A 23,923-nucleotide genomic window follows, 5' to 3' on the forward strand; every position below is an offset into this window, starting at 1 on the left:
GATAAAACCCTTTTTTCTTTTTTAAAAGCAGAAAAATTGGTCGGCAGCCAGCCAGCCTTTATATCTATACTGTTCAGTATCTATGCGCTGAATAAAAATTTATCTTTCTACTTGTTCTAAATGTTAATTGTTTCGCATTTTAATTTAACTAATAAAATACGAATAACATTTATTAGTCTCACTGTGAATTTTATTCATATTATTATTTCTTATGTATTGAATATTGGAAAGACTCTCTCACTTAAAATATACAATTTACATGTTGTACATAACTGCAAGTTGTTGAGTAAATTTTGTACAAGTTGCTAGGCGTTCATCATCCTCTCACAGTCAGTCAGTGCTATTGGTGGAAGTTCCGCATAAACAATGTTTAGAAGGCTAGGGATTAGAAAAAGGGATGTCATTCTCAGAAAAAACACTGGGTGTCAAAAAGGATGAATTGACTGGAATTTTCAGCTGGGGTTTTCCATGGATAATTCCAAGAAAATCCCTACTGAAATTATTACTGAACAACACTACCAGTTCATGACAAACTAAACAGGTGCAGATATGCCATCAGGAGGGACTGCCTGAGATGCACACAGAGCAACGAAACCATTCTGCAAGCATTTGTTCATTATCTGAGCATTGCTGATTTGTGGATTTATGTCAAAACAGTTGTTGTCACATTAGGACAGATTCAGCTATTGGCTGAGTGAACTCTGCTAAATGCACCCAAGACTAGGTAGTGGCATTAAACAGACAATGGATTAAACCTGTTCTTCAAGGTGATCATGGTGAGATTTGAAATCAGAAGGCAAAAAGCCAGAGCAAATACAAGAAGGCATCTATCAAATGCTTAACAATTATGCCAGTACACCAGCCTGAACTGGTACTTAATTTATTGACTCCAGAAGGATGAAAGACAAAGTTGATCTCAGCAGGATTTGATCTCAGAGCTTAGAGATTTGGAATAAATATTACACACATTTTATCCATTGTTCCGATGAGTCAGTCAATTCACTGCTTTTCTGTCTTAAATTGATAGTTATTTTGTCTTATATCCTTACATATTTGATACCTATATGTAATATATATTTATGTAATATCCTTATATATTTGGTAGTTATAATATCTAATATCTGTAGATATATTCATATCTAATATCTGTAGATATATTTATTGCATTGTATATCTTGTGACTTTTATATTTAGGTTATTAAAAGGAGCCGCTCAAGACAATTCCTGCAAACATTGGTTCAAATTAATGTTTGTGGCTCTTGCAAATGTTGCCGGAGAGTCTTTGTATGAAGAATTCCGTAAACAGGAGGATTTGGTGAAAATTCTCAGTTCTATGGCTGAAAAATTGAAATCAGCAAAAGACAAAGATGTAAGGAACACCATTATTACATTTCTTTAATATTGTTTTTTTTTTTTTTATATTGGTTTTCTTATACCCTGTGTATCACAGATTTAGAATAACTACACCAATTTCCTCTGTGTCATATCATCATCGTCATTTGACGTCTGTCTTCCATGCTGGCATGGGTTGGACTTTTTGACAGGAACTGACCAGGCAGGAGCCTGCACCAGAACCAGACTTCTGGGTCTGTCTTGGCAGGGGTTTTATGGCTGGATGTCCTTCCTGACACCAGCAACCTTACAGAGTGGACTGAGTGCTTTCATAAGAGGTGACCAAAAATGTTGATAACAAGAAGGGCACCTGGCTGTATAACACTGCATGGAAAGTGGGTATAAAATGCTGCTGATGATGATAACAGTGGCAATGACAGTGGTGGCAGCAGCAGCAGTGGTGGTGGTGGTAGCAGTAGCAGTTGTAGTGACAGTTTTTTTTATTTGTTTCCATAGGATTTCTTTTTATCTTTTACTTGTTTCAGTAAAACCCATTTAAATAAGAATCAATGTATTATCAAATGAGTATCTTTCAATGAATGCTTGTTATCTTTTTAATTTCAGTTGTGTCTTCAACAGCAGCTGGATATCTTGTATAAATGGTTTGCCAAGAAAGGTGAAATACACCTCCCTTTTAACCCCAGTTTTGAAGTGTGTGGCATCGATTTGAAGGTAAGTAACTGTCAGTTTTTGTGGGGAAAACTACTTTTTATTTGATAGCATAAAAGATGTACAGGCATATTAGATGCATCTCAATTTCAGCTGCACATATTCAGGAAAAAATTCTTTAGTGCATTAAAGCGTGTGTTGTTTAAAGCAACTTTCTATATAGGAGTGGCCTGGGATGGTATTTTTAAGACATTCTTCTAGATTAAAAGGTGTGTTTTGTATGCCATCAAATATGGTATGTCATTTTGTATGAGGTGTGTGAAAAATGAGTGGGGTTTGCAGGACAGAGATGAGACATAGACTGTGGGAAACATATGATATAAGTATGAAGAACCAATAATTGTATTGTAATGTGAAAATCAGAAAGCTTAACCCTTTAGCATTTAAACTAACCATATGACTCAGTGGTTAGGGCATCAGGCTCACAATCATGAGGTAGTGAGTTCGATTCCCAGAACAGGTTGTGTGTTGTGTTCTTGAGCAAGACACTTTATTTCACGTTGCTCCAGTTCACTCAGTTGTAGAAATGAGTTGCAATGTCACTGGTGCCAAGCTGTATCAGCCTTTGCCTCTCCTTTGGATAACATCGGTTGCATGGTGAGAGGAGGCTGGTATGCGTGGATGAATGCTGGTCTTCCATAAACAACCTTGCTCAGACTTGTGCCTTGGAGGGGAACTTTCTAGGTGCAATCTCATTGTTATTCATGATCAAAGAGTCTTATCCAGTCAAAATATTCTACCTGTTTTATGTTAAAACTGACCAGATCCAACCTCTCACACCTACCCTACAATGTTAGTCTAAAAAATAAACAGTCACATTATCAGAATCTCAAGGCTACAACATAATGCATAATAAATTCAAAACACTGTGAATAAATATGCATGACATTTGATAGAGTAATCTGGATGCTAAAGGGTTAGATTATCTGAGAAAGCAACTGGGCATCGAAGTTATCAGTATATTCATGCAAGAAAAAACAGCATCAGTTGTTGTAATCAGTATTGAAGAGTATGGCTGCAACCACTGTGGAGGTGAGGTAAACACCATGAGTTAAAACCATTTGGCATTATTTTATTACGGTATAAAGGTGGGAGGCTACCAAAATCATTAATATGTCAGACAAAATGCTTGGCTGCATGTCTTCTAGCTCTTTACATTCCAAGTTCAAATTCTGCTGAGGATGACTTTGTCTTTCATCCCTCCAGGGCCGATGAAATAAGTACCAGCAGAACCCTGGAATTGATGTAACCAACTAGGCCCCTCTCTCAAAACCATTATTTTATCCAAGTATGATTGCCATATAATTCTGTTCCCCAACTCTTCTCTAAATCTATGGCCTTCTGCCTCATCAAAATAAATTAATAATTAAGGTGACAGCTCTGTAAAGTGGCTCCAGACTTATCCAGTAGGCCCATAGGCTGACTTATGACCAGTCAGTCGGAACCAATTGTGGTCATAAGTCAACGATGACCGGTATTCATGTGCCCAATTCCTTACACTAACTCATATACTGATATACACAACACTTTACTTTAATTTATACGGATTCATTCATCTTCTGGCAACATTTCAAAAAAATCTTCTGGTTCTATGTTTTTACTTATTGTTGTTTTATGGGAATTTCTTTTTATCTTTCATTTTAAATTCTCTCTCTCTCTTTTACAGTCCTCTTCTTATTACACTTCCAATGCTTTCCCCTTGAAACTAGTTTTCAAGAACTGTAATCCAGAAGCTGAACCTGTCTACATTATGTTCAAGGTAACTATTTATATCATATATTTTTGCTTCAATACACATCAAGCACAATGTATGTATAATAAGATTGATGTGTATATTAGTTAACCCTTTTGATACCAACCTGCTTGAGACCACTCTTAGTTCTGTGATGAAAATAATGAATTAAAATTATTCAAATTAAAACCTTCTATCATATTCTAAATATCAGCTTAATAATGACAAAGTGATTTCCATAAATTCTTTTGATGATGCACGTAAATAGCACCATTTGAGCGTGATCGTTACCAGCGTTGCTTTCCTGGCATGTGAAAAGTCATTCGAGCAAGTTCATTGCCAGTGCCGCTGGACTGGCTCCTGTGCAGGTGGCACGTAAAATACACCATTTCGAGCATGGCCGTTGCCAGTACCGCCTGACTGGCCTTCGTGCCGGTGGCACATAAAAGCACCCACTACACTCTTGGAGTGATTGGCGTTAGGAAGGACATCCAGCTGTAGAAACTCTGACAGATCAGATTGGAGCCTGGTGTAGCCTTCAGGTTCCACCAGTCCTCAGTCAAATCGTCCAACCCATGCTAGCATGGAAAGCGGACGTTAAACGATGATGATGATGTGTGTGTGTGTATTTTTGTTTAATTTGTCTCGTACCTATGTCTCCGGACTGAATGTTAATTCTGTTGATAATCCATAGGTGGGTGATGATCTCCGTCAAGATATGCTGACTCTCCAGATGATTCGGATTATGGACAAGTTGTGGCAGCAAGAAAAATTAGATTTAAAAATAATTACTTTTGCTTGTCTCAGTACTGGACCAAAGAAAGGTATGGACAGTCTTCTTTGCTTCTTTTTAACTTTTTTTATCATTTTGATTTGTTTTTAATTTCCCAGCAAGACACAGCTGTGTGGTTAGGAAGCTTGCTTTGAGACCACATGGTTTGAGGTTCAGTCCCTCACAACAGAGTTTGAAACTCAAGGAATTTTATGTTTTTTTAAACTTCCATTGATGTGTGTATTCATTCTGAACATATTCCAGCAGATTTAAGCAGGAAGATGCTATTTACTGTTGGCTTTTTCAACATCAAAACCTGCCAGGATGTGAAGTAGTTGTATGCTGTCAACTTAATGTGACAGTCCCCTGAAGGGAATAATACTACTGTTGGTTAGACCTAGGAAGCTGCACTGCTTCCTGTCGGCCTTGACACATTTCCTGTGTCCTTATGTTTACATAAGGACACAGGAAATGTGTCTTAAACATAAGGACACAGGAAATGTGTCTTAAACATAAGGACACAGGAAATGTGTCCTAAACATAAGAACACAGGAAATGTGTCAATGCCGACAGGAAGCGGTGCAGCTTCCTAGGTCTAACCAACAGTAGTATTATTCCGTTCAGGGGACTGTCACATTAAGTTGACAGCATGCAACTACTTCATCGTATCACTACTGCTTAAATCTCTCTGAGAGATTTAGAAATGTATTATTTCTAAATCCTGCCAGAATGTGTTAGGTATTAATGTATACATCATCATTTTGATTTTTGCTGTTTTGCATGCTAATAATCATTTCATATTTGCTTGGCAGACTTTAGCACACATTGGCAAATATTTTGTTTGCTGAATTCTGTAAATAAGAACAACCATTCTTGTATACATTCAGAGTTGCAGATGTTTACATTCAGAGTCGCTGACTGAAGAGGCATTAATTATGCCAAAACACTGGTGTCTCAGAGTCTGCTACATCACTGTAATGTGTGTGTGTTGCCAATGCACGTTGTCTGAAGGGGGAAGTTGTTCTCCAAAAACAAAACCCAACAGTGAATAGCATATTTATGTTCAAATCTGCCAGAACATGTTAAGAATGAATATACTCATCATTTATTTTGATTCTGACTGTTTTGCATACTCAAAATAATTTAACATCTAGGGATTTTGCCTCCTCAAATAAGTATGCTATGTATCAGTTACACTACCTCACAGTATCCAGAGTTACTACACAAAGTTCAGCAACACCTGTACTCCTTAAAGTCTAAACAGGGAAAACTCCACTTCCCTATCCCACTTCATATGGAAGCTTAATGACCATGGATGTGATCACCCTACAATAATATGTTTATTTATGTAAGCATGAATTTGAATTCCTTTTTTCTCTTCCCCAAATTATAGGAATGGTTGAAATTGTTACAGAATCTGAAACACTTCGGAAAATCCAAGTTTCTTATGGACTAACTGGTTCTTTTAAAGAGCGACCTCTTCAAGAATGGTTACAAAAAAATAACCCAACTCAACTAGAATATGACAAAGTATGTTGTTTGAATCTATTTTTTCTTCTTTCTTTTAGTGTAATAAATCAAATTGTTTCAAATAGTACAAAGTAGTATGGTAAAGAATAGAGTTCTCCTTAACAGAACTATTTGAACTTAACCCATCTTCTGGTCTAATGCCACCATTGGAGACCCACGCAAACATGGAAAAGTAGACATTCATATAATGATTACTTAATTATATATTCACTGGTTTTCAGAAATAGAGTTATTAATATTTCTAAGTCTCTCTAAAGGAGACTACGGCAGCGGTACTGGAAATTAATAGTTATCGCCAAGCAGTCATGGCAGTCCCAAAATTAGGACGAAAGCTGCCGTGAATTAGCTCCAAGAAGCCATCGCCTCTAGCTAGCTATGTGACACACGAAACCTGTGTCCTTTATAACCTTCGAACAGATAGTCAGCAGCGCCGCCTGGCTGGAGCTTGGCTGCTCTGCATTGACAAGGGGCAACACCCTGAAACTAGTCTGCAGATGCCAAACCAGCAAGGGGAATCTGCTGACATCCCCTGTTCGAAGGTTATAAAGGACACAGGTTTCGTGTGTCACATAGCTAGCTAGAGGCGATGGCTTCTTGGAGCTAATTCACGGCAGCTTTCGTCCTAATTTTGGGACTGCCATGACTGCTTGGCGATAACTATTAATTTCCAGTACCGCTGCCGTAGTCTCCTTTAGAGAGACTTAGAAATATTAATAACTATATATATATATATGTATATATATATATATATTAATTTGTAACTATCTCTCCTTCTCCACCTTTACTTTGTATGAACCTATTTCTGTATAAATAATGATTGCTTATATCACTGTGTAAGTATTTGAGGATATATAAACAGGTCGTCGTCAACTTACGACCTATCTAACTTACAATCTATCGACTTTACGATGATTGGCCAGCTCCCAGCAGCAATAATATATAGTCCAGTTGAAACCTAATGGGTTTAATTTCTTACAAATTGACCTGTCTATGGATGATGTCAGCTAACAAAGGCTTCCCCTAGCTTTGGTTATTGACTGCCACTGTGTCGGATGACTATCCTATAGTGGAGACATCAAGACAACCTCATATTTGTTTATAAGGCAACTGCTTGAGACTCCGAAATTTTTGACTAATGCCAGTATAATACAGAATGCTGTGTGTGACTTTTACTTGAGAATGTACCTTAACAATGTAAAAATATAAAACAGCTATGTAGGCCACATAGGCTGACTTATGACCAGTCAGTCGGAACCAATTGTGGTCTTAAGTCAACGATGACCTGTATTCATGTGCCTAGTTCCTTACACTAACTCATATACTGATACACACAACACTTTATTTTAATTTATATTGATTCATTCATCTTCTGGTTCTATGTTTTTACTTTCAGTCTTTGGACAACTTCTTGTGTTCTTGTGCTGGATATTGCGTAGCCACTTACGTATTGGGTATATGTGACAGACACAATGACAATATCATGTTGAAGCAGTCAGGACATTTGTTTCACATTGACTTTGGCAAGTTTCTTGGTGATGCTCAGATGTTTGGCAGCTTCAAAAGGTAAGGAAACCACAATGGTATTGTTGAAAATTTCTTAAATATCACAAGTGACATATTATATCATTATAGGCACAGGCATAACTGTGTAATAAGAAGCTTACTTCCTGACCACATGGTTCTGGGTTCAGTCCCACTGCATGGCATCTTGGACAAGTGTCTTCTATTATAGCCTCAGACTAACCAAAGCCTTGCAAGTGGATTTGGCAGATGGAAACTGAAAGAACCCTGTCGCTTTGGTCAGCCCGAAGCTATAGTAATTCTAAAGAAATATTTTGTGAAATTCAAATTATTTGTCCTGTAACTTCAGAATCTTTTTACGTTCATTTTATAGGGACCGAGTGCCATTTGTTTTGACCTCCGACATGGTTTATGTCATTAATGGTGGAGACAAAAACTGTAGTCGATTCCAGCGCTTTGTGGATCTCTGCTGTACTGCATTCAATATTCTTCGCAGAAACAGGAATCTTTTCCTCAACTTCTTTTCTTTGGTAAATATTCTCTCTTTTTGCATTATTTTTTTTTTGTGTGTGTGAGGGGTTTAATTTTAAAATCATGCACATCTTATACACACAGGTGTGAGGTGTGGCTGTATGGTTAGAGGTTTGCTTTCCAACCATATGGTTTCTGGTTCAATCCCACTGTGTGGCACCTTGGAAAAGTGTCTTCTACTATAGCCCAAAGCCAACCATATATTTTCTTTTGGTGCAGTTTCTGCAGCTGGACATTCTTCCTAGCCCCAACCACTATATAGAATATGCTGCATACATTTTATTGTGGCACCAGTACTAGAGGAATTGTCATGTCCTTGACAAGTCATGGCAAGAATAAAGGGTCCTCTCAACCCTGCAATGTTTTCACTTGTTCATCACCACCTCACAAACACTTGTGGTTCACCTTTTACGCTGCAAGACAAGTAGAGATACTCATTGCTTTATAATTTCTCCATTTTTTCCAGGGCAACAGGATCAGTACAGTGGATAAGAGAGAGGATGACTGCAGAAGATAGTCTTGGTTGAGATTAGAAAAAGAAGGGTATAATACGCTATAAAAGAAAACTCCCAAGGTGACACACAACAGGATAGAACCTGAAATTAGATGGTTGCATAGCAAACTTCATAACCACACATCCATGCCTGTATCTTATGTGTATGTGTGTATTTATATATGTATATATATATAGGTGCAGGCATGGTTGTGTGGTAAGAAGCTCACTTCCCAACCACATGGTTCCAGGTTCAGTCCCACTGCGGGGCACCCTGGACAAGGGTACTGTACTATAGCCTCGTGCTGACCAAAGCCTTGTGGGTGGATTTGGTAGATGGAAACTGAAAGAAGCCCATGTCACATATATATATATATATATATAGATAGATAGATAGATAGATATATTTGGTGTGTGTGTCTGTGTTTGTCCCCCCCACCATTGCTTGACAACTGATGTTGGTGTGTTTACTTCCCCGTAACTTAGCAATCCAGCAAAAGAGATCAATAGAATAACTACTAGGCTTACAAAGAATAAGTCCTGGGGTCGACTCAACTGCTTCGACTTAAGACCCTTCAAGGCAGTGCTCCAGCATGGCCACAGTCAGAATGACTGAAACAAGCGAAAGAATAAAAGAATATAAATGTGTTTTTTATGTCAAGTTATATATAAAAGCAATTTAACATTAAACTGAAGAATCACTCAATACTTTTTCGTAGAGTACATGTTTATTAAACTTTTTGACAGTGACTTTGAAGTTTTGGCCTGCTAGCCCAGTGCCACATTAAAAATACCCAGTACACTCTCTGTAAAGTAATTGGTATTAGGAAGGGCATTGAACCAATGAGAACCATGCCAAGTCTGACAAATGGAACTCCAGCTGGCCAGCTCCTGTCAAACTGTCCAACCCATACCAGCATGGAAAACAGACATTAAACGATGATGATGATGATATATTTACATGTGATCTCTTTTGTGTTATAGATGTCACGATCAGGAATTCCTGGTGTGTCCGAGAATGCTGTCACCTATATTCAGCAAGCACTACTTCCTGGAAAATCCGATGCCGAAGCTGCTGCTATCTTCACACGCATGATTGAAGACAGTTCCCGCTCAGTTTTCACACAGTTTAATTTCTTCATGCACAATCTTGCTCAACTAAAATTCTCTAGCCACAATGAAGGTGCCTTGTTGTCATTTGTTCCAAAAACCTACAGGTGAGCAAGACTTATTCTACATGTTTAACCCTTAGCATTTAAACTGGTCATATCTGGCCAAAATACCATTCTACCTGTATAGACCTATTTCATTCTTTTTAGAAATCTTCAGCATGACAGCCTAATGTTCTTAAACTTAAATTCTTTAAAAATTATTCCACTTTTGCATTAGATATAATTACATCTTTTCCATATATTCAATACAATTTTCTTTAGCTCTTTTGTAACCATATGTTTTGTTAAGCTACATTACTTTATTTCATTTAATTTTGAAAATAATGAAAAATTTAATAAAATAACTTAGCCATTATTAAGCTAGTGTTTGAAGCATAAATCCACATGAAATCCAGCTTCTTTCACCTCTTCTACAATGTCATTTAAAAAATAAACAATCTCATCATTGAAATCTCAAAGCTATGAGATAATGTAGGATAAATTCAAAACAATGTGAATAAATAAGCATTATATCTGACAAAGTAATCTGAATGCTAAAGGGTTAAGGCAACATTGGATAATAATCTAAGAATTTATTAATTACTAAAAAAAGGTAAGCAACCAAAATTTAGAGTTTATATTTATAGTAAGGTCAATGTGTATGTATCATATAAATTTATGAAAATGTAGACAGTTTAAATTTCCTTCCTTGTTTGTTTAGCATCCACACAGACGGACGTATTACAAATATTGAAGTCATCAACTTCCAGAAACGATACACTCCTGAGAAACATTATGTAAGTATAGGACAGTTTTTTTCTAATTTGCATATTCATTATTTAGTTCAGTTGGGAAAATATTTATAAAAGTGACACCTTTTCTTACCATAACAAATGTCCATAGATACCTGTTATTTTTTTTTTTATAATATTATATTTATGTGATTATATATTGATTTCAATTTTTGGCACAAGGGAGAGACTGAGTCAATTAAATCAACCTCAGTGTTCAACGGTTACTTATTTTATTGACTCCAATTCAATAAAAAGCAAAGTCCCCTTCAGCAGAATTTGAACTCAAAACATGAAGATGGATGAAATGCTTACCACTCAGCATTTTTCCCAGCAAGCTAACAATTTTGCCAGCTAACAATTCTGCCTTATGATTATATATCGTAATGTTATATTTATAGATCACATTTTCTTTGATCTTTACATATTTCACTGATTAGACTGCAGCCATGCTGGGACACCAGCTTGAAGGATTTAGTTGAACAAAGTAACCCCTGTACATGTTTTTAAGTCCAGTACTTATTCTATCAATACCTTTTGCCAAACTGCCAAGTGACTGTGATGTGAACAAACCTACACTTGTTGTCAAGCAGTGGGGTAGCTACACACACACAATCATATGTATGCAACATGCTTCTACACGGTTTCCATCTACCAAGTTCACTCACAAGGCATTAGCTGACAGAGGACTATAGTAAAATACACTTTTGTCCAAGGTGTCACACAGTGGGACTGAACCCAAAACCACATGGTTGCAAAGCAAAGCTCTTAACAACACTGCCACATATAACACTACACCTATAACACTTCATTTTATTTATTCTATTTATTTCCTATTTCAGACATATGTAATTAGAATCATGAGACAAAATGTGAAGGTGCCATCCATAGTCTTTCGGCATTTCTCAGAGTTTTTAGAGTTTCGAGAAAAACTGATGCAGCGATTCCCCTTGGTCTTCTGGCCCCCCTTATCTGGAAAGTAAGTATTTGAGATTATCAATTTTAGTTAATCTTTAGGAATAACTGTGTATCTGTAGAACTGATGTATCTAGCTACTAAACCAGAAAAGCACGTCCTTCTACAGTTGTCTTTGTTGCTATAATGTTGATGATGATGATGATGAACAACAAGTGGTGGTGGTGGTGGAATTTGGTAGTAGTAGTAGTAGTAGTAGTAGTAAAGCGACAGCAACAATCACCCTGGTTCAACTCTGTTCCAGCCAATCAAAGACTTGAGAAACATCATCATGGCATGGATAAGGACAATTCAACAGGATTCAGTGGATCACAGAACCACATCTTGCTCCAATGTCTGCTTTGGTATGGTTTCAACAGCTGGATACCCTTCCTAATAACACCAGGCACTTAGCAGAGAGTACTGGGTGCTTTTCACATGGCACCAGCTCTATAGAAGTTGCTTTTCCATCAGTAAGACCGAAGAGCACTTTCAAGCTCTGTGTTGTTGATGCTTAAATAGGAAGTCGAAACAAAAGTGATTTTTCGTTTCATATTCTAATTCCATCTCTCTCTCTCTGCAGGGTCATGTTTGGACGAAGTAATGTAAGGACGGTAGCTGTGAATCGCAAGCTAGAAATTTCTAGCTTTGTGAAAGAGATATTCAAGCATGCACCTGAGATCTCTGAGGTAAGTTCTGTAACAAACCCTTTTTTTTTTCTTTACAGATGATTGTTAGAATCAATGCATAATTGTGTTGTTTTTGTTGTGATGGGAAGGGTCTGTTTTAACCCTTTTAACACTATCCCTAGTTCCATGTCACAAACGTCTTGTTTAACCCTTTAGCATTTAAACTGACCATATTCAGCCCAAATCTATTTTATGGTCAAACCAGTCATATCTGGCTTTACAGACATACCCTACAATGTTCATTCTAAAAAATAAACAACTACATCATTGAAATCTTGACGGAATAATTCTGTGTTAATTTATGTTCCAAATCTTAGTTTGATAATCTTTTGTATTGAAGGAACAAGGCCCTGAAATTTTGGGCAAGGGGACTAGTCGATTACATCGACCCCAGTGTTTCACTGGTACTTAATTTATTGAGCCTGAAAGGATGAAAGGCAAAGTCGACTTCAGCGAAATTTGAACTCAGAATATGAAGATGGACAAAATTCTTATTTCTTTATTGCCCACAAGGGGCAAAACATAGAGGAGACAAACAAGGACAGACAAAGGGATTAAGTCGATTACATCAACCCCAGTGCGTAACTGGTACTTAATTTATCTACCCCGAAAGGATGAAAGGCAAAGTCGACCTCGGTGGAATTTGAACTCAGAACGTAACGGCAGACGAAATACCACTAATCATTTCACCCGGCGTGCTAACGTTTCTGCCAGCTCGCCGCCTTCTATGGACAAAGTTCTGCTAAGCATTTCGCCCGACGTGCCAACAATTCTACCTGCTCGCTGACTTAAACCTTAGTTTAATAATGGTTTCAAATTTTGCCACAAGAGCAGCAATTTGGGAGAAAGGGATGAGTCGATTACATTGACCCGTGATTCACTGGTACTTATTTTATCGACCCTGAAAGGATGAAAGGCAAAGTCGACCTTGGCAGAATTTGAACTCAGAACATAGAAATGAGCGAAATATCACTGAGCATTTCATCCTGCATGCTGACGATTCTCCCAGCTTGCCACCTTAAAGACCTTAGTTTAATAATGACAGTTATTTTACTAAATTTTTCAGTATTTAAAAAAAAAATCTTTGTTGGGATTAGATTATGAGAATGATATTGTGACATTATCAATAAGCAGAAATGTGACTGATTGAGCATACGGTTCAATGTAAAGTCAATATATAAGTCTTCAAGCTGACAGAATTGTTAGCATGCTGGGCAAAATGCTTAGTGAAATTTCGTCTGTCCTTATGTTCTAAGATCAAATTCCACCAAGGTCAACTTTGCTTTTCATTATTTCAGGATCAATAAAATAAATACCAGTTGAACACCTTAAAATTTCTGGAAAGGAAGTATATGTATATCCTCACTTTCTTTAGAAATTTCCATAAAAAATTTAACACACAACGGGACTGCACTAGTTTACAATTATATTTCAAAAGAGGCACAATGCCGGCTGGCATTGTATCAGAAAAAATGCGTAATAAACTCTTGTATAAAATTACCTTCTGCTTAATTAAAATTACTGAAGCATTTGTTAAACATTATTCGATAAAGGAAGCACTAAGCTAAAAAAAAAAAAAAAAAGAAATAACGAAGTGAAGGCGAGGGTTGTAAACCGTTAGCCATAAATTTTCACTGACCTCAGCTTGCTGGAGTTATCTCCCCTACATAATGCCGCTTTTTGTTTTTTAAAGATTATTTTTTAAGTAGTTTTCTCAGTGAGTGTTTGTCAATTAATTGCATTACATGTATGAGATAATCTGTGCCACCCACATGTTGTTATTCTAATTTTTTCATCTTTTATTGTTTCGCTTGTTTATGCGGCCGTGTGGGGTACCCCCTTGACAGGTTTTAGAGAAACAAATCAACCCTATTACTCATTTCTTAAGTCTGGTACTTATTCTATCAGTCACTTTTCCTGAACTGCTATGTTATCGGGACATAAACAAACCAGCACCAGTTGTCAAGTCGTGGGAGAGACACACAACAAACATATATAAATATATTTCTGTTAAAATGTCTTATTGACGAGTTTCATTTCTTCATTTCCCTGAAGAGAAGATTACATTGTTTTACACCATTTTATTCCTTTGGAATAATACCAGTGATATCTTCGACACATGTGTCGGAAGTAAAAGAATTTGAATAACACCTGCGTTTAACTCCATAGTAATTTTGAAAGAAGTATCTATAAAACTAGTTTTTAAACAATTGCAGCATGGAAAGTTACTGTAAGCCATTTAAGAACACACAAAAAAACGTGAGATTCACTTCAACATTTAAATTTAATTTGTGTCAAAATATTTTCGTTGCTTTGAAACCACAACCTGTTCACTGACAAAACTTTATGCTGCACAAAGTTTTGTTGGTGAACAGGTCACAGTTTCAAAGCAACGAAAATATTTTGACACAAATTAAATTTAAATGTTGAAGTGAATGTAACGGTTTTTTGTGTGTTCTTAAATGGCTTACAAACATTTTCCACACTGCAATTGTTTTTGTTTCAGCACACGATCTCATATCAAGTCACTTGCTATGCAAGTACATCTCCGTAATAGTTTTTAAACATTGAACGGCTATGGGAGTCCACCAGAATAAAATAGGAATCAAGGGGGTGCATAAATAAAAAATGGTTGAGAACCCCTGAACTAAACCATACAAAGAAATTTTAAAGCTGCTCCTCTTTCACTTCACTGTGTGCAATGCTAATAAATTCCCCTGTGTTTGTTTTCAATGGTTGTTTTTCAATTTCCATTTCAGTGTGACCTTGTCTATACTTTCTTTCACCCACTCATTCGAGATGAACAAAGTTCTGGTCTGAACATGAACAATGGTTTACAGGGTGAGTAGATACTTGTGGAGTCTTATTTGTAATTCTATTGAGATTTATTATTTATTAAGACATGATGGCAGCGAGCTAGCACAATCGTTAGCATGCTGAGCGAAATGCTTAGCATTGTTTCACCCATTGCTACATTCTGAGTTCAAATTCTGCCAAAGTCGACTTTGCCTTTCATCTTTTCGGGGTCAGTAAATTAAGTACCAGTGATGCAATGGGACTGAACCTGGAACCCATGTGGTTGGGAAGCAAGCTTCTTTATTTCATCAAGTTTTCCATAAAAGCATTACATAGATAGAAGCAAGTGCGGGCTGGACAACAACACAAATGAAATGAATGATGAGCAAAATAATGATATTGATGAAGGAAGCAGAGGATGCCTGCCAATCAATGCTTCCTAAAAACATTGTTCTTTTTTTCTCTTTTATAAAACCAATTGAGATTATAAACCTCTTACTATAGTTCATTGGGACACAATGTCCTTTGAAAAAAGGCACTAAGCCTCTTACATTTTTCGCAAATGGACTCCACGTCCTTACAAAATGAGGCACTAAGCCTCTTACCTTTTTTACAACTCTAGGCATTAAAGCCTCTTGCTTCTATGCCCGACTAGGCACACTGCCTCATGCAAGTACCTGGACGTTGCCAAGTCGAGACACTTTAGCATAAATTTAAATATATCCCTGGGGAAGGAGTTCATTATCCTGCACAAGTCAGATTCCCCTATGGACCTCCGCAGCCACCTGCAGAGGCCAATCAGGGTCCTCAGTGCCGGACAGAACCCCTTCCCTCCGGCCTTTTCTTTTCACCTTCTTTACAAAGTTTTCTAAAGCTCCTCCCTTGTGAAAAAGGATTACAAATCCCTCGTCTATCACATAGGAAGGGGCCACAGTTTCTTCCGTCGGTGGCGCAATTCACACTGACAGGGTTTCGGAACATGCCGGCAGTGTGTTAGAAAATATTAAAAAATTTTGGAGTAAAAAGAACAGTCTTGTTAAATTTTTTTTTTTTTTTGCTTGTTTCTTTTTCACAGATACTGTTAATAATGTCCGGAATATGACTTCGACAGGAATCCGAGGAGAACTAAAAATATCAATTCAGTATCAAAAAGAACACCTCCAAGTTATGATCATGCATGCAAGAGGCTTGGTATGTATACAGATGTTGTTATTGATGTTTCTACACCTGTCTTCGTCTTCTGTTTTCTGTAAATTTGAACTATATAGATAGAGAGAGAGAGAGAGAGAGCATAGATAACATGCACATATCAGTTTATATCTAAATTTTTGCATTAAATATACTTCATGTAATGATTCGAGAAAGAGTTACGTCCCTTGGTAAAATTCCAGTATATAAATGGCGTTAAGTATTTAAATATTAGTGATGTACTAATATCGACAATGATTGTTTTATTTCAATCTTATATTCAATTTTCTGAAAGTCCTAGTTTTCACTCAATTGTCACGTGATTAAAACGACGAATTTATGAATTTTATTGTTGTAATAATTTATATTAAAAAATACTAACGATTTACGGCTTTTTTTTTGTTGTTTTTTTTTTTACCTTTATATTCTCAGAGTTCATATGGAATTGAAAACCCCAGTCCTTATGTAAAACTCTACTTGCTACCAGATCCTGAAAAGCTAACGAAGCAAAAAACTAAAGTGGTTAAGCATTCAACACACCCAACTTACAATGAAGTTGTAAGTACTCCCATTATTAAATTTATGTTTTCTTTTTCATTGTTTTTTAACAGCTACTTTTCTGTGCTTGGAGTTTTAGGCACATTTTCTATGGCTGGATGCTCTTCCTGTCAACCTTTCCCCCAACTTTCACCTGTTTCCATGGCCAGACATGTTTGCACTGATTATTGGAAATGAAGGACACCGCTTGTATAACAGTGATGTTCATTTACAATAGTTGCACAACATCAATATAAAGAGACAAAGATTCACATACATATATGTGGGGGGAAGGGTATGTATGTGTGTGTGTGTGTATAAATATATATATATATACACGCACAAGCATATATCCCGCTTATTGGTGGGGGGTCTTATCTTGCAGGTACTTGGTGACCTCACCAGTGCTGATGTTAGGTGTGTTAGGAAGGGCATTCCAAGCCATAGAATGGTGGAGTCCCCTGGCTTGTCTGATTTTTTTCTTGATTTTTTAAAAAATTATCTTCAACCCTGGAGGTAGTATCTTAATTACCAAATACCAAATTAAGGATAGAGAAGGATAGATAATTTCAAGAATCATGAATTCTTCCAGAATTGACATGTCACTAAGGAAAAAGACAGGTTTATTGTCTAGAGATTAGAAGACCGTCATGGATGTGTGTTTCTGGCTCAATAACTGTCATAAGCCCAACAATTGTCTGACCTTAACTCCAGTATGAACTGGTCTTAATTGCCAATTGATAATTGCAATACATCCTGTAGAGTCAGACAATAATTGATAAAGTATGGACTGTATTGTTATAGAATAATAAACCTCATGCAAAATTGTGAAGCTATGAAATTAAGATAATATTAAAGTTTTTATTTGTCCTGACAGATGCAGTACAAGATGTCTCTGGAAGATGTTAAGAAGCGAACTTTGCAAGTGACTGTTTGGAACCATGATGTCTTGAAAGAGAACCAGTTCATGGGTGCTATATATATCCATTTACGAAAACTAGACCTCAGTCAAGAAAACACAGAATGGCGCTGCCTTGGTAACCTACAGATGTCAAGTACCAGCCATATTTCCTGATGATGCCTTTTTTCCCCCACATACAGCCTACCAGTTGGTGCCTTCATCATATTCAAATCATTCAAACAATGGAGGTTCCATTAAACTACCATTATTTTCATCATCACCATCATCACCATTGTACAAATCATTGATAATTATATGATTCATTGACCGTAACTTTGTAAGTCCTTTTGGCAATGTTTAAAATTATTATACAAGACTGCTCTTTTACTCCAAAATTTAAAAATATTTTCTACAAAGCAAAAAATGAAAGATTTTTTTTTAAAAAAACTATCATCTCATGGGAATAATTTTTGAAAATGATTAATTATTATACAATGAAATATATTTAGCATCAGAGTTTTCTGCAAGAGAATTCACCACATTTTACATCAAGTGTTGCCTTAACTTAATCAAAGCATCAAATTCTTCATCACAAAATACACTGCAGACACTAAAACTGCAAATGCTTATGTATATGTGATTGATATATATGTATGTATGTATATTTATGTCTATATACATATATGTATCCGCATGTGTGTGTGTGTGTGTATATGTGAGTATTATACATAAATTTGCATCTAATTTATCAAACAATATTTTTTTTTTTTTTTTTGTCTTTTACCAAATTATTCTCATTTTTCCCATTCCATTCAGCCATTTTAAATTCACTGCTGGATGAAGTCATGCTGACCAATTGCAGGCTGGATGTAGTGCTTATAGTGTCAGGTGATTAAACTCTGGCCATTGCACGACTGAGCGGAATTCAAACTCAGAAGAGGTGAAACAGGTATGCAATATAAGGCATCTTATCTGATAGGCTAAAGAATTCCGTTAAGTTCCATCAATCCACTGCCCTGAACTGGTAGATTATTTATCAACTCTGACAAAAAGAGGAAAGGTCAAAATTTTCATCTGCTGTATTTAAGAAAAAACAATTAGAAAATGACCTTATCTTCCAAAATCATTATTCTTCTAATTGCAGTGATATCTTAGCAAGGGACAGATCATATTTGATTGATTATTACCTAGCTGTTCTTTCTCCCAGGGTACCACATTCGTTATACTGTATTACTAGGAGCCTACCCTGGTAAATACCTGCATGGTTTGTAGATTGAGGTGTGGAGGGTGGAAATATTTGTTTTTGTTTGTTTTGTAGGACACTTTGACTTCTGGCATACTGTAAAAAAAAAAAAATTAAAAGCAAAAGAAAAGGGGGGAAAGAAAGAAAGAATGGCTTTGTTGTGTATTTACGGAAGAGAAGAATTCCAATCATCAAAAGAAAAAAAGGACCAATTCAGTTATATCTTTGGAGATAAAAATCCAGAATGCTCCCAATACTCCCAAAGGATGTATTTTTGCTTTTTCAATATATATATATATATATATATATATATATATATATATTCATGTGTATGTATGCATATATATATATGTATATGTTTACATGTATATATTATATGTAGTTACTGTATCTATGAAGGTTCTTGTGAAACGTGTTTTACTGACTGATTGTAACTGCAGTCGTTTTAATGGTGCTGTTTTATCCACTAAAATTTCAATAAACAATTAAAAAAACAACCCCTTTTGTTTAATGATGTTTTTGTAAATCATCACATTTATTTATTCATTTTAGAGAATTCTTGTTTTTTGTTTTTTTTTTGCTTTTTTTTTAACATAAATGTTTGGAACAATTCATTATACAACAATTGAATCTTTACAAGCTAAATATTAAATGGAATATTTAATAGTTTAAATGGAATTGAAAAATTTATAAATTGTATATTTTTGAAATTATATACATTTTTGTGAGAAGAATATAATTTTGTTTTTTGGTTTTGTTTTAGTGGTGATGGGGACTGAGTATCTTTTAATATTTCTCTTCAGGACTTCTCTTTAAATTGGAACAATATGATGTTTTCTATTTATTAAGAAAATAGTTTATGGTTGATTTACATTTCTTTAGAAGACAAATCCTTAACCCTTTTTTACTATATTTTTTTATTGAAATACGCTGCCTTTTTTTAAAAATTAATTTTGAAAATAATGAAGAATTTAATTATTTTAGTAAAATAGTTTCATCATTATCAAACTGGTGTTTGGAACATAAATTTATATAAAATTTTGATGGAAGGTTTTAATTTAGATCTCTTTAAAAAACATGAACCCTGTATTATAGAACAAGGAACAGTCTAAGACAAGTTTATAACAAAAGAAATCACTAAAAGCCATGTAGTTCTTAACTCTGAAGTTTTCTTCTCTATCATTGAACATTTATAATCATTTTTCTTTTTTTCTTTTTATTTTGTATTATACTTCTTAAGACGCTAGTCTAAAACATTAAAGATTTCCCCTTCTTTTTAAGCATTAAGCTGATACAATATTTGTTAAAATTTGTCCCTCCTGTGTTGTCTTCTGCCATTTTGTGTTCATTACTTTCATATATTTTCAGTACTTATACAACCTCCTTATATTTATATATATATATGTGTGTATGTGTGGGCACATGTGATTGTCTGTGTGACTGTCTCATGATTATTTATCATGTTGATCATCATTGTAGTGCTACATCCACTTCCCATACTAGCATGGGGTTGGAGGAGCTCTGGGCCAAGTTTAAGTCAGTTATTATTCAGAATTACTGCCTTCCTAACCAGATCAGAACACCACATCTTGTTTGTGCATTTCCTTTTTGGCTTGTTTTCTACAGGTGGATGCCTTTCTTATCACCAACCACTTTATATAATATACTGGCTGATTTTATCTAGCATCAATATTTGACTGGTTGCTGTGTCTTTGTCAAGACCACAAGGTTTTCTCAATCTTGCATCATCTTCACTCATTTGCCTACTATTTCATAGAGTGTAATTGGTATGTTTCATCGTGACATCAGGACTTCTTACAAGGATGTCTTGTATCCTCTAAAACAGAAGAGTCCTCATTATTCTGTGATGTGTTCAAGGTGGCAAACTGGCAGAATCGTTAGCATGCTGGGAAAAATGCATAGCAATATTTCATCTGCCACTATGTTCTGAGTTCAAATTAGTTGACATTTTCCTGACTACACATCATTCAGTAGCTCTGCTTTCAAAAACATCTGGAATTAAAATTCCTTATGCCGAAAAGCAGATTATGGTCACTAACAGGAAGGTTATCCAACTGTAGAAGCATAGTTCAATGAAATGTATTCATCTAACCCATGCAAACATGGAAAAATAGACATAAATAAACAACAAACAGACAAATATTGTCCCATCATTTTAAACATTTTGCTTGAAATTTCAAAATTCTATGCTGTGCATATGTGTGTGTATGTATGTATATATATATGTGTGTGTGTGTATGTATGTGTATATATATATATATATATATATATATATATATATATATATATATATATATATATATATATGTACGTCTTGTATGTTTTTGTGTTGCCTGAAGAAACAACAAAGAATTTCTCTATTTAAGTAAAGCATTGATCAGTTGATAAACTCATTTTAATCTGATATTAGATTTTTAATTTGTTTCATATTGGTTCTTTAACATTTTTGTTACCACGTTTCTGTTGAAATGCACTATCGTTGTTTCAATTAATTTTGGAAGTAATGAAGAATTTAGTAAAATAACTTTGTCTTTAGAAAGCTGGTGTCTGGAATATAAATTAACATGAAATCTTGATGGAAAGTCTTGAGATCACTGTAACCTTTTAGCATTTAAACTGGCTGTGTCTGGCCTGTCACACCTACCTTACAATGTCATTTTAAAAATAGACTATCAGATCATCAAAATCTCAAAGCTATGAGATAATCCATGGTTAATTCAAGGATTACATTTGACAGAATAATCTTAATGCTAGTGGGATTAAAACAAGATATTTGTATCACAGAACCAGGGACAGTCTCATGCAGATTGGTCTCGAAAGGATTTTAAAAAATTTATCATCATTTCCAAATATACTCTTTTACTTGTTTCAGTCATTTGACTGTGGCCATGCTGGAGCACTGCCTTTAGTCGAGCAAATCGACCCCGGGACTTATTCTATCGGTCTCTTTTTGCCGAACCGCTAAGTGACGGGGACATAAGCACAGCAGCATCGGTTGTCATGCAATGCTAGGGGGACAAACACAGACACACAAACACACACACATCACACATATATATGTGGCACATAAAAGACACCATTTCGAGCGTGGCCGTTTTCGTGCGGGTGACACGTAAAAGCACCCACTACACTCTCTGAGTGGTTGGCGTTAGGAAGGGCATCCAGCTGTAGAAACTCTGCCAAATTAGATTGGAGCCTGGTGTAGCCATCCGGTTGCACCAGTCCTCAGTCAAATCGTCCAACCCATGCTAGCATGGAAAGCAGACGTTAAACGATGATGATGATGATGATATACATATATACGACGGGCTTCTTTCAGTTTCCGTCGACCAAATCCACACACAAGGCTTTGGTCGGCCTGAGGCTATAGTAGAAGACACTTGCCCAAGGTGCCACGCAGTGGGACTGAACCCGGAACCATGTGGTTGGTAAGCAAGCTACTTACCACACAGCCACTCCTGCGACTTTTATAATTCTATTTATTTATTTATTTCCAAATCTTGTTCTGTATCTTTGTACTGCTGTTTCTTCCATTCCTTTGTATTTTACACAAGGAATTTTAAATCAACTTATTCCAAGGGAAATTTTTGGTTTTCCTCAATGGCTTAATCCTTAATCCGTCCTAATTGGAAATTAATTCAGGGGTTTTAACCCTTTTTTTTTTTTTTTTTTTTTTTTTTTTCCAAATTTCTATTGAAATACACTGCCTTTGTTTCGTTTTGTTTTGAAAGTAATGAAGAATTAATGACAAAATGATTTATGTTCAAACCAGCCAGATCTGGCCTATCACACTTATTCTACAATGTGATTCTAAAAATAAGCAATCACCTCATAAAAATCTCAAAGCTATGAGATAATGCATGATTAATTCTAAACAATGTGAATAAATAAGCTTTACATTTGACAGAATAATTTGAATGCTAAATGGTTAAACTTGCCCGTTTTTCATTTTTCTTATCTAAGGGTCATTTTTTGCCTCTGTCTTTTGTGACTACATCATTTGCCATTTATAATTTCCAACTTTATCATTCTAATAAATTAATTCTACCAATAACTTAGTTTATAAATCTATTATTATGCAAGGAAATTATTATTATTATTATTATTATTATTATTATTATTATTATTATTATTATTATTATTAGGCGTACATTTTCTACTAATCAACTTGCTAATTATTGCATATATATGTATCCAATTGGGAGCATCGTTTGAGCATTGGTAAAAAAAAAATGCCTTGCAGCACTTCTGGTTCTTTATGCCTCGAGTTCAAATATCAATACAGTAAACTTTGCCCTTCCAAAATCCTTTGAAGGTCTATAAAATAACGTATCAGTCAAATACTGGGATTTATGTAATTGACATGCTCCCTTCTCTAAAATTTCAAGCCCTGAGCTTGTTGTAGAAAGATTAGTAATAATAATAACGATAATGATAAGGTGACAAGCTAGCAGAATGATTAGCACACTGGGCGATATGCTAAGCGGCATTTTGTCCATCCTTATGTTCTGAGTTCAAATTCCACCAAGGTTGACTTTGCCTTTCGTCCTTTCAGGGTTGATAAATTAAGTACCAGTGAAACACAAATTGATGTAATCGACTTGACTCCTCCCCCAAAGTTTCAGGCCTTGTGCCTTTAGCAGAAAGGATTGTTATTGATAACTAAGCACATGGCTTAGTGGTTAGCATCCTTTCAGGATCAATAAAATAACCACTAAGGTTGGTGTAAATTGGATAGCACTTGCCTCCAAAAATTTCAGGCCTTGTGTGTATACTAAAAAGAATTATCATTATTATTATTATTATTGAGTGATAGAGCAATGTACACCATCAGAGCGACACTGGGGTACAAATATATGAAGCCCAGTATACCCATCATGACAACTCATCTGATAAGGGTACATCAGGTACATGCATCACAACTATATGTGCATGACATAGTGATCTCATATCAAGATTAACAGCACATGACCTTGCAGGTGGGGCCGTGTTAGAATTTTCTACAGGTTGAG

The 23,923-nt window shown here is 35.7% G+C and overlaps 1 protein-coding gene across 1 annotated transcript in view; it reads left to right on the plus strand.

Moving 5' to 3' along the window:
* LOC106869736 (phosphatidylinositol 4-phosphate 3-kinase C2 domain-containing subunit alpha) overlaps nucleotides 1-19,020 on the plus strand; it is a 173,789-nt gene extending 154,769 nt beyond the window's left edge. Inside the window, exons 22-36 of the mRNA XM_089354773.1 lie at nucleotides 1,195-1,369; nucleotides 1,957-2,064; nucleotides 3,728-3,820; nucleotides 4,488-4,617; nucleotides 5,959-6,095; nucleotides 7,489-7,658; nucleotides 7,990-8,146; nucleotides 9,625-9,857; nucleotides 10,513-10,588; nucleotides 11,425-11,561; nucleotides 12,120-12,225; nucleotides 14,985-15,066; nucleotides 16,097-16,212; nucleotides 16,642-16,767; nucleotides 17,624-19,020. Of these exons, the coding sequence (XP_089210899.1) occupies nucleotides 1,195-1,369; nucleotides 1,957-2,064; nucleotides 3,728-3,820; nucleotides 4,488-4,617; nucleotides 5,959-6,095; nucleotides 7,489-7,658; nucleotides 7,990-8,146; nucleotides 9,625-9,857; nucleotides 10,513-10,588; nucleotides 11,425-11,561; nucleotides 12,120-12,225; nucleotides 14,985-15,066; nucleotides 16,097-16,212; nucleotides 16,642-16,767; nucleotides 17,624-17,821 (2,044 nt within the window). The 3' untranslated portion in view covers nucleotides 17,822-19,020. The remainder of the gene's footprint in view (nucleotides 1-1,194; nucleotides 1,370-1,956; nucleotides 2,065-3,727; nucleotides 3,821-4,487; nucleotides 4,618-5,958; nucleotides 6,096-7,488; nucleotides 7,659-7,989; nucleotides 8,147-9,624; nucleotides 9,858-10,512; nucleotides 10,589-11,424; nucleotides 11,562-12,119; nucleotides 12,226-14,984; nucleotides 15,067-16,096; nucleotides 16,213-16,641; nucleotides 16,768-17,623) is intronic.
* Nucleotides 19,021-23,923: the final 4,903 nt, after the last annotated feature.

Source organism: Octopus bimaculoides, chromosome 7 (genome assembly GCF_046866305.1).
Source record: "Octopus bimaculoides isolate indiv1 chromosome 7, ASM4686630v1, whole genome shotgun sequence".
Classification (NCBI taxonomy): Eukaryota; Metazoa; Mollusca; class Cephalopoda; order Octopoda; family Octopodidae; genus Octopus; species Octopus bimaculoides.